Source organism: Sinocyclocheilus grahami, unplaced genomic scaffold, assembly GCF_001515645.1.
Source record: "Sinocyclocheilus grahami isolate Dianchi unplaced genomic scaffold, SAMN03320097.WGS_v1.1 scaffold2988.1, whole genome shotgun sequence".
Taxonomy (NCBI): domain Eukaryota; kingdom Metazoa; phylum Chordata; class Actinopteri; order Cypriniformes; family Cyprinidae; genus Sinocyclocheilus; species Sinocyclocheilus grahami.
Window position 1 is genome coordinate 12,107 of NW_015508161.1, and position 11,464 is coordinate 23,570.

At 38.3% G+C, this 11,464-nt stretch overlaps 1 protein-coding gene across 1 annotated transcript; it reads right to left on the minus strand.

The window, feature by feature from the left end:
• Window positions 1-1,160: 1,160 nt before the first annotated feature.
• LOC107575897 (tripartite motif-containing protein 16-like) lies at window positions 1,161-5,942 on the minus strand. The gene is made up of 6 exons (XM_016262213.1): window positions 5,305-5,942; window positions 4,880-4,975; window positions 2,797-3,030; window positions 2,571-2,706; window positions 2,371-2,430; window positions 1,161-1,690 (listed from the first exon to the last, which is right to left on the minus strand). Exons 1-6 carry the CDS (start codon window positions 5,905-5,907, stop codon window positions 1,161-1,163), a joined length of 1,659 nt encoding a protein of 552 aa, XP_016117699.1. The 5' UTR covers window positions 5,908-5,942.
• Between the last annotated feature and the right edge of the window lie 5,522 nt (window positions 5,943-11,464).

The window sequence follows — 11,464 nt, forward strand, 5'->3', positions numbered from 1 at the left end:
AACATTGTTTCTAGTTCATCTAAAATAAAATATGATATATAAATAAATATTCTCCGTGAGAACAGAGCCCAAAGCTCGTGGCCAGTGGTGTTTGGACTGGAGTTTGAACCACTGCTTCATGATGTAAACGGGAGGGAATGTCCCTCGAGCCGTCCCAGCGCAGCGCAGGGGAAAGTTTTACTCTATCGCTTTGTTCTAAGTAACGAGGGCATCCTGGTGCTCGAAATTCGCGGGGTAGGAGGGGGTAGTGACGCTGGGCACAAAAAGGTGCCATTGTCCGGTGAGGTCCGGTTGGGGAGTTACGGAACGATCTCATATCGCATTATCTTATTAACTGTTTATCTCCTGAACTGCGTCTTTCTTTACCATGCTATTTAGTGCCAATCCCGCCGTGCAGTCAATTTCACTGGTTAAGGTTAGGGTCAGGTGTGGGGTAGGTTTAAGGGTTAGCATTTTTTGTAGCATAGTGTAGAAAATCAACACTTTAATTGACACAACCAATAAAATCTTTAGAATAAGCTGTGGGGTGGAGTTTGCACTGAAGTGGATTGGGGGAAAAATTGGTCACGCGTGTCATGTGCCTGTCTATCAATAGGAGGAAGCCACGCCCTATTTTGGAGCTCCCACCCCGTTTTGGAGTTCCCGCCCCCATTTGGAGATCTCCAGGCTACAGTTATACCCCTCTCGAAACTGCAGACTCCAGTTGTGCATGGACACCCTTCTCGGTCACGGCAGGCCAACATAGAACATTATGCAAATGTGTTACCCCATGACGTGTTGCCATCACGGAAGTAGGATTCGAAATACTAATGACTTTTCTCAGCTTTAAATTTTTTTCCTTTGGGAGACAGTAACTTTATTTATTGTGCACTTTTGGCTTTACAACTTTTAAGATAATTTACATTCACATACAGCTACACTACAAACTGCATGAAAGGCAATATTTGAAATGGCATTATAGGGGCACTTAAAAAAAATTATCAGCTCTCCCACTACAGCTGTTATTATACTCATCTGATGAGACGTTTTACAGATTTAATGTATCTGTGATTATTAAACATTTATTAAAAGTGGTGTTTCTGATTAGAAAATAAGCCCCATATAGACATCTTATTATTACTGATTCGTCATGTGATATGACAAAATAATTTCTGTATAATTTAATACATTAGGTGACACAGTTTCACCGTTGAGTGACTATTAAATCCAAACACAGCATAGAGCGGCTGAGTGAATGTGGTCTGGACTCTGTGGATGAGACTCATTGTGCTTGAGACGCTGTAGAAGGACAAAATTCCTGTACTGTGATTTACATACACTCCTATTCTATTGGAGACACGGGTTACAGGAAGGACAGTCTCAATTTTATTGTGACAGAATGCGCAACAGTCCGCAGAGCAGTACAAACTCCAAGACTGATTATTAAACCCAGCTACACTTTCAGGACCATTTCCCTTCCTGTTGATGCTCTTATACGTTACTGCAATATCTATATCAGAGCTCCACTCCACCTCCCAGTAACAGCATCCAGTCACACTCTCTCTACACAACGCCTCCATCCAATTAGTAAATCTGTCTGGATGATCGGGATAACACAGATCCGTGTCAGTGACAGTGATCCTCGTGTTTCCCTCAGACAGATGGAGGCAATTATTCACTGAGTTCAGATCTACAGTCAACAGACGAGAATCTGATGGAGATAAACACAGAATTGTTCATGATCTTTATCTAATATAGCACATTTGCAAGATATATTATTGTTTATAATAATAAAGTTTAATTTTCCTTTCCTTTCCTTTTCTTTAATTTTTTATTTTTTAAATGCGTCTCCCTGAATAGTAAAATCTTCAATGAAACTTCACTCCATTTCAACATATGAAGTAGAATTTAATTCAGGACTGCAACACATCTATGTTAAACGTGTGCAAAAATGGTATAAACTAATGATTTAATAGGTAACATAGCATGGTATCTGGGGCAGTACGCCTTCAAAAATAAGTAAGTACATTTAAAGTACTAATATGCACCCCTTAGGGGTAAATAAGGTAGAAAGGTATACCTTTTGAAAAGTTACTGCCCCAGTGACAGCTTTTGTACCTTTTTTCTGAGTGCGTATGAACATAATGATGTGTTACCGTCAATTATTCTTCCTGTAGGTTAAGGAAAACCCACTTTGGCTGCCTATTCATGATATAACTTTACTTGTGTTGCAATCATTTCAATTTGCAGTAGATTCAAAACCTGCCCATTCATCTCCATCAACAAATATTCAATCAAAACTGTTTAAAAATGATTGCACTCAGCCTCCTTTTGATTTTTGCTCTTCATCTTGATGCACTTACTTTGTAAAAAAAAAAAAAAGTAACTTACATTGTAAGAACTCCTGCCTGGTCTGATATTCAGGAACACCAATGACCTGGACTGTTTTCACTACGGACAACAAAAGACATCTGCAGTTACTTCTCACAAAGAAATTTAACTACAACTATTTGAAAAGAAATTTAACTACAACTATTTGTATATTTGATGAATAATGCTGAACTCATTTCCAATACTGAATTATTATTTACCTTTTCTGTACATATTTTCTATAGTTTCTCTGGAGAAATGCAGCAGTTTGTCTCTGAGTTGAGAGATTGACTTCTCTACATCGTCAAAAGACAGATGAGGAGCGACAATGTCAAAGAAAGAGATAGACTGCAAAAACTACAGAGACAAATACAAAAATATAAGCTCTCTGTCAATAGATAAGTCTGTTGAAGTCCTCATTTCTGTGTATGAAAATATTTTTGTTACCTGAAAGAATTTAATATGATCCTGTGTTTCAAAAAGCTGCTTCAGCTCAGTGTCTGTTCTCTTCATATTATCTATCCTCTGCTCCAGTCGCTCCAGTTGTTTTTCAGCTCGACTCTCTGCAGCTCTTTCCTGATCTCTGATCCGCTGTGTCACCTCAGAGCGACGTTTCTCAATGGAGCGGATGAGTTCAGTGAAGATCCTCTCACTGTCCTCCACTGCTGTCTGTGCAAAGCGCTGTTAGACACACATAGACACACTATTTACTGCACAATTACTCAAGTACGCCATAAATTGGCTTATGAAAAACTATTTTTTTAATGAAAAAATCACTTAAATGATGACCTAAATTAAATATAACAGGTTTCTGGATATTGACCCATGTGTTAGGGATAGAATACTGCCATCTACAGCTTAGAAGAAAAACTTTAGGAATTACAGTTAAAGAAAGAAAGTGCAATGACCACATATATCCAGCAGAGGTCCATAGGGACTCATTCATTTTTCAGTTCAGTTTCAAGTCAATTTTTCTTCATGTTTCAACTTCTCCTGGCAACTATATGATATATATTTTGTGAATATATATTTAAATATTCTAAAATGTATTAAAAATCTATATTTTTGTCAAAGGTTAGAATTTGTTATTTTCCTAAATAATCTATCTAAACACAAACAAAAAATCTGGACTTGATTTGGTTGTTCTAAAGGTGTGCAAAAAAAATTACCGTTCAAGGTCCTTGGGGTCAGATTGACCCCACTTTGAAAATGAATGGGAAAAGTGAAAAAAAGTTTTTTTTTTTGTTTGTTTGTTTGTTTCATTTGTCAAAAAAAGACACATGTGTGTGACTGCAATAGAGAGCATTTTTATAGAAATTGGCATATAAAATCAGCAAATCAGGCATAAATGTGAACATTTCCACTCATAAATGAAGGACTGGTACGAGAGCACAAATGCAACATGGAACAAGCATGTTCACTCATTCACTCACTCACTCACTCACTCACACAGGTATTTTTTTGTGAAAAGTGGGGACATCCCATAGGCATAATGGTTTTTATACTGTACAGACCGTATATTCTATTGTCCTACACCAACCCTACCCCTAAACCTACCCCTTACAGGAGACTTTGTGCTATTTCAGATTTTCAATACACTCCATTCTGTGTGATTTATATGTGTTTTGAAAAGTGGGGACATGGGGTAATGTCCTGAAAAGTCACCTTCTCCTTGTAATACCTATGTCATACCTTTGTCATTATACAAATTGATGTCCTCATTTGTCACAAAAACGCGCACACACACACACACACCGGTGTGACATAGGTGTCCAGGGCATTTTTTAGATTTTGGCAAATAAAATGCACAAAACATAAATGCACAACAATGTGAAGGGGTAGACATAACACACACCACACACAGAGGGAGAGAGGGACATTTCTGCAAATTTATGTAACATAATTTGCATAAGCAGATAATTCAAAAGACATCAGACAACAAGTCATAGACTTTCATTCCCCTGAGACGAAGGGAACACTTTTAAAAAAATAAGGAAAATTCAAATGGGGTCAGCTGGACCCCAAGGGCTGATTAAGGGTTAAACCACACTATGTTAGTTTGTCTGGTCAGAGGAGAACTGGCCGCCCGACTGAGCCTGGTTTCTCCCAAGGTTTTTTTCTCCATTTCTGTCACCGATTGAGTTTGGGTACCTTGACACTCTCACCTTTACCTAGCTTAGTCTTACCTAGCTTTTTTTCTGTTGTGGCTACTCAATTTATCTGTGATTGAATGCACAAAACAACTCAATGAGGGTCCATGAAGTCCAAAGGCAGCTACATTTAAAAATATATATATATTGATATATTTTCATGTTTTTGTCCCATTCCTTTAAAAAGAATAAGCATTTCTATTAATTTATCATGAAATTATGTGAACTGATGATGTTTGAGGGCTGTCTCCTCTCTCATTGTACAGTTATGCAGTCTCTGGTATTTTCATAACCGTAATGTGTATTTACTATGGCAAAGGTTAGCAAATGTAGTCTTTAGCATTGCATATAAAATAAGTTATCTTCTTCTCCAAACACACCTTATGAGACTCCATGGCCTCTCTCAGCTCCTGAAGATCTTTTTCTCTCTTCTGGATGTTTTTCTGGTTTTCTCTCTGTTCCTCTTTCATATTTCCCTGCAGAAAACAAAAGTATGATTAAATCTGCACTACCATTGATAAGATGGGGTGAGTGAGATTTCTGAATGTTTTTAAAAGTCTCATGTATTCACTAAGGCATTTGGTAAAATGCAATTTATTTCTGTGATGAAATCTGATCTTCAGATCTTCAGAAATCATTCTAATATGCTGATTTGCTGCTCAAGAAATATTTCTTATTAATATATTCAGTAATACACCTTAAAACACAGTTAATTACATCTGTTTTCCTGATTGAGAGAAAAATCATATGCCAAATGAGGAGAGAAATGACCTTGACTGTCATGAGATCCAGTATGGAGCAGTACCTGTATCTCTTGCCTTGCTGCTGCAGTTGATTCCGTGTCATGATTTTTGTGTTCATCCACCAAACACAGCATACAGATACACTTTTTATCAGTCCAGCAGTAAATTTCCAGCATTTTATTATGTTGAGGGCAGATCATCTTCTGCAGTTGTCCAGTGGCGTCCATCAGATTGTGTCCTTTACTTCTGAAGAGACTCTCATGCTGTTCAAGATGATTTTGACAGTAAGAGCTTCGACACTCCAGACAGGATTTCACTGATTTCTGTTTGATTCCAGTGCAGGAGTCACACTGAACATCTCCAGGTTCAGTGTGATGATGACGATGACGAGCAGGAACAGGAGCAGATTGGAGTCTTGTATTCTTCAGTTTCTCCACCATTTCAGCAAATACCACATTTTTGCTTAAAACTGGTCTTGGAGTGAAGGTCTGTCTGCACTGAGGACATCTGTAGATTCCCCTCTGATCTTCCTGATTCCAGCAGTCTGTGATGCATCCCTTACAGTAACTGTGTCCACAGGGAATCGTCACTGGCTCCTTCAGGAGATCCAGACACACTGAACAGCTGAACTGATCCTCAGCCCACGAGATACTGGCTTCTGCCATTTCACTGTATATGAGCACAGACAGAGAGACGATACGCACTGCAGCTCGGCAGTTCCTTCTTATATGAACTGGAGGGGTTATATATCCTCATGATGACATACTTCAGAAACAGGTTTTTCTGCAGGGTGTGACTTTCTGCAACTTGTTAAATTCAGTGTTTGTTTTTTTTTATGACTAGACTGTCTAGATGACAAAGTTGTCTAAAATACTAAAATACTCTGAATGGAATTCGATTCATCTCTTTGCATACTGATTTCTGTACTTCAACAGTACTAGCCTCACCAACTTCACCAGAAAATAATAAAAATCATGTTATAGTGATGTAACATGATTTGTATTATTTCCTGGTGAAGTTGGTGACTGAGCAAGACTGAGACTGCAGCAAACATGAGAGATTCAGTGTTGTCCAATACACTGATTCTTCATATACATGATGAATATATCAACTATAGCAGTGGTTTCTTAACCTTTTTTGGGCCAGGAATTTTACAGAAGAGATTTCAGATCGTTCTTCCTTTCCTGGAACTCTGCTGTGATTTTATCTCCATTTTTTGGGGTGGGTGTTTTCAATTAGCTTTCAGTGAAAAATAATGTTTATTCCTTAGTTTTAGAAAATACTGTTAATAAGTGTTATTAGTATAGATAGTAGTATAGTATAGTATAGTATAGATAAGAATATGTTGAATTCCCTGTTTTCTGACCTAGTGAACATGGTGAAGGATCTGAGGATCCTCAAATGCAAATTGTTTGTGTTGCATCAAGAGAGCAATCATACATTTGTGTTATGTTTTTATTTTTCTTGTTTTTATTAATTTATAATCATTTATACATGTAATCATATATAATCCATAGCCATTTAAATAATTTATCATTTGATTATTTTTATCATTTATAATTTTAATTATTTTATGATTTATTAATTTATTGACTTATTATTTTAGTATGTTTTTATATTTGATATTTCTTATTTTTATTGCTTATGCATTTTCATTATTGTTTAATCTTATGATTGTGGGGTTTCATGAACTTTGTCTGTATGAATAAGAGATAAGGGAATGTTTATGGAAACTCAATGTTTATGGGATGTTGTGAATCAGTTTGGTAAAACACTGCTTGTTGAATTTGTTCTGATCAGCATTGAAACATACGCAACTAAGATTATACAATAGCTCCTTTTTACAATCATCTCTTCGTCTCCTGCTTCTGCTCTTCTCTGGCTTTACTCAGTCAACGTCTTGGCTGATAGAAGACTGTTAATACAGTTTTGGGTACCAAACAAGACTTGATGTTAATGGGTTTTGTACATTAACCTGGGAGGCAGTATACTGTTTCCTGTGTACTGTACTGAATGTTTTACATAATAAAATTATTACAATCACATAATATGATTTATTAATCCATTGTCCACAGAAAGCCTGTATAGGTCCCATCAAATAAATTACAGTTGCTCAAGTGACACCTATAACTACTTTCCATGGACAAACATGGACAAACATTTTTAAGCTATACCTTAAAAACCTTAACCTTAACCTTAAAAACACATCTCTTCCATCTTTATTTGACCCTCTAACTCTAGCACTCTCTATTCTAATTCTATTCTTTAAAAAAAAAACGTTTAGACTTGCACTCCATTCATTTACTAACACTAGCTTCCTAATATTTTTTATTCTATCTGTTTTCTTTTAATTTCTTATACAATAAGCAAAATCAAAAAAGACCTCTAGCCGTAGCTTGCTCTATTCTATCTGTTTTCTTTTTATTTATTATATAATTTTAAAAACCCTTGCTACGTGTACTGCGTTAAGCTAACTGAGACTTGTTATAGCACTTGCATATCATTGCTTATTTGTTCATTCTGATCGCTTCTATTGTCCTCATTTGTAATCGCTTTGGATAAAAGTGTCTGCTAAATGACAAAATGTAAATGTAATGTAGCCGAAGGGGTAGAGGGCCAGCAGATGGCCCTCAAGTCCACAGCAGAGGCATGGCGAAGTCTGACCCAGGCGGAGCCCACTGCCTGAGGTGGAGCCCAGGCCCGGATTGGCTAATCGGGGGCACCAGGAGAATTCCCGGTGGGCCGGTCTGTTTTTTTGGCCGCGAGGGATGGTCTTGTCATGCCACTGGGGTTGAAATATTGATGCCTGTATTTAAGGCATCAAAGAAGCGTCCTGTATGAAAGCTATAACACAGTTTGTCCCGTATTCGCAGGAATACGCCATATGACCACCAGACCATATAAATAACAAATTTTGAATTGATAATTAATCATTATTTTTGCGCAAATCATTGTTTTATTTGTGAACGTAACTATTCGAGGAAGGCTTTAAGACCAAGCGGGACTCGCGCTAATGGCAATTCACTTCACCGTTTGCGTTTTGACTCTGCCAAATCGGTTTGATCATGAGCCCAACAACCAGCAAGGCAGGAAAACATTCAATCTGCCTGAGGGATGACATATTTCAGTATTGTAAGTGAATGCTGTTAAATAGAGGGAAATAAATACATAAAAAAAATTAACTTCTAGTGTATTCTTAAACTTGTACCTCATTATATTGAAGTACAAATCCAAGCACCAAAAGCAGCCCACACTCTCGAAGATTTAATTGAAAAATATGCATTTTCATTCATTGGCTATAGTTGCAATAATATTTTAGTTAAAAAAACAAGTGCCATTGTTCAAAAAATGCTTTATTGATTGACATTTTATAGACCTTCAGTTGTTATGCTTTTACATTTCATGCCATTTGTATGTAAATTCACAGTATTATCACTGTAACGAGGTTCTTTAGTAGGGCAGGAAGAAGTCGGAGTCAGCGTGACTGAGGCTCGAGTAGTTTATTGAGCGTCCTTAGCAACAACGAATACAGGCAGGCGCTCTGGCACTGCCAAACAAAACAAAACTTATACAGCACTTCTGCGTATCTCGGTGCCCTTCGCCACAGTCTCTCCCCACTGAGACCTCAGTCTGTCTCTCTCTCTCTCTCAGTTCCAACTGGGCTTTTTACGGTCTCTCCAGGCCAATCACTGAAATGAGAAGCAGGTGAATGTCATCATGCACTTGACCTACTTACTCACCGCTCGTCTCCGACCGCTCTCTCCCGCTGCAGACTCCGCTAAGCCACGCCCCCCTCGCCACAATCACCTACTAAATTACTACACCACTTGTGCAGTCACAATGGTACAATTTATAAAGAATCACAATTGTTGCTTATTTTCCATTTCTGAAGTTAATTGGCAATTATCTGTTGATAATAGCTTAAGTGGTTTAACCTTTTTGTTTTTAATTGAGAAAGAAAAAAACTAATTTCAAAAAAGAAAAAAAGAATGAAAAATATATATACATATACAGTATCTCACAGAAGTGAGTACACCCCTCACATTTTTTGGAATCATCTTTTCATGTGACAACACTGAAGAAAGGACACTTTACTACAATGTAAAGTAGTGAGTGTACAGCTTGTACAGCAGTGTAAATTTGCAAAATAACTCAACATACAGCCATTAATGTCTAAACCGCTAGCCATAAAAGTGAGTACACCCCTAAGTGAAAATGTCCAAATTGGGCCCAATTAGCCATTTTCTCTCCCCGGTGTCATGTGACTCATTAGTGTTACAAGGTCTCAGGTGTGAATGGGGAGCAGGTGTTGGTCACTGGAAGTTCAACGTGGCACCTCATGGCAAGAACAAAATATTTGAAAAAAAGAATTGCTGCTCTACATAAAGATGGCATAGGCTATAAGAAGATTGCCAAGACCCTGAAACTGAGCTGCAGCACGGTGGCCAAGACCTCTGAACTTTAAAAAAGAAAGTTGCTTTTAAGACATTTCATAATTCTAACCTGCTCACATAGGCACCTACAGTATATATGACCAGAATGTGAGAAATCCAGTATGTACAGTTAACACTCTTCATACTTCTGCACAACAGTCAATCATTCTTCAACAGTCAAGTATTCTTGTCCAACAGGTTATTGGGCCCGGGGATGTGCAGAGCCATCAAAATGTTGAGAAAATGAGAAGAATGAAATAAGAATTAGGAAGCGAATGATTGCTGGCTGTCACACAACAGGTAAAAACAGACGACTTTAACAGCAGTTTCCAGTAAGTCACATTGTATCTGGCTGAACTATGCCCTGCTCTTCATAAAAGCAAAAAATAAATAAAAATAATAATAATAAATAATTAATATAATATAATAATAGTGACACACCGCTAGACCAAGCCCAGGAAGAGGCGACGCCTCTAGTTGAGTGGGCTCTTACTCCCATGGGGCATTGTAGGCCAAAGGAAGAGTATGCTAGCGCGATAGTGTCAATTATCCATTTGGAAAGACTCTGCTTCGTGACCGGAGACCCCTTGGTGCGGCCACCAAAGCATACTAACAGCTGTTCCAACTGCCTGAAGGAGGCAGAACGCTCAATATAAACTTTTAACGCCCTGACCGGGCAGAGTAAATTCCACCCTTGGTCTTGCTCCAAAGGAGGAAGCACCGATAGAGTTATTACCTGCGCTCTGAACGGAGTTGAGAGCACTTTACCTACATAACCATGGCTTGGCTTCAGGACGACTTTAGAGTCGCTGGGCCCAAATTAAAGGCAGGAGGGGCTCACGGAGAGCTCCAGCAGATCTCCCATACACTTTACCGATGCTAACGCTAGTAGCAGAGTGGTTTTTAGTGTCAGGGAATGAAGGTTCGTGGACTGTAGTGGCTCAAAAGGAGGGCTCTTCAGAGCCCTCAGCACCGTGGGCAGAACCCATGCAGGGACGGTGATGGGGAGAGGCGGGTTGAGCCTCCTAGACCACTTCAAAAAACGAACAACTAGGTTGTTCCTGCCCACCTATTGGCCAGCTATAGGTGCGTGGGAAGCTGCTATGGCCACTATATAGACCTTGAGTGTGGAAGGGGAACGACCCTTGTCCAACAACTTTTGCAGAAAGGACAATGTCAGCGATACAGTAGGTGGACATCCAGAGTGTGCTTTTTACCGCCGTGGGTGCCACCGCCACCGCGTCTGCAAAATGCATTTGCAGCTTTTGACCACTGAGTGGCGCTTTAACTACAATTTATCAAGTAAATGCTTCAAAACACATTTTCACAAATAGCCGTCAACTTAGATAGAAATAAACACTGTAGTTAAAATATTTCATATTCACAGATGCAAATTTAGTATTCAAGCTTAATTCAATTCAAGTTTATTTGTACAGCGCTTTTCACAATACAAATCATTGCAAAAAGCAACTTTACAGCAAATTAAGTTTCTACAATATTTAGTGGTAATTTATCAGTGGTGACTGTCAGTTAATGAACGCAGCACTAAGCAAGTAAAACTAGCAATGAGATACAGCCTTGGTCTGATGCAAGGAGCAAGTCATTTGCAATTTTAACAAGTGACGTTTCTGTGCTATGGTGGGGCCTGAAACCTGACTGAAATTCTTTATAGAGATAATTTTTTTGCAGGAAGGAGCACAATTGAGCAGACACAACTTTTTCTAAAATTTTTGACATAAAAGGAAGATTTGAGATGGGTCTGTAATTTGCCAGTTCACTAGGATCTAGT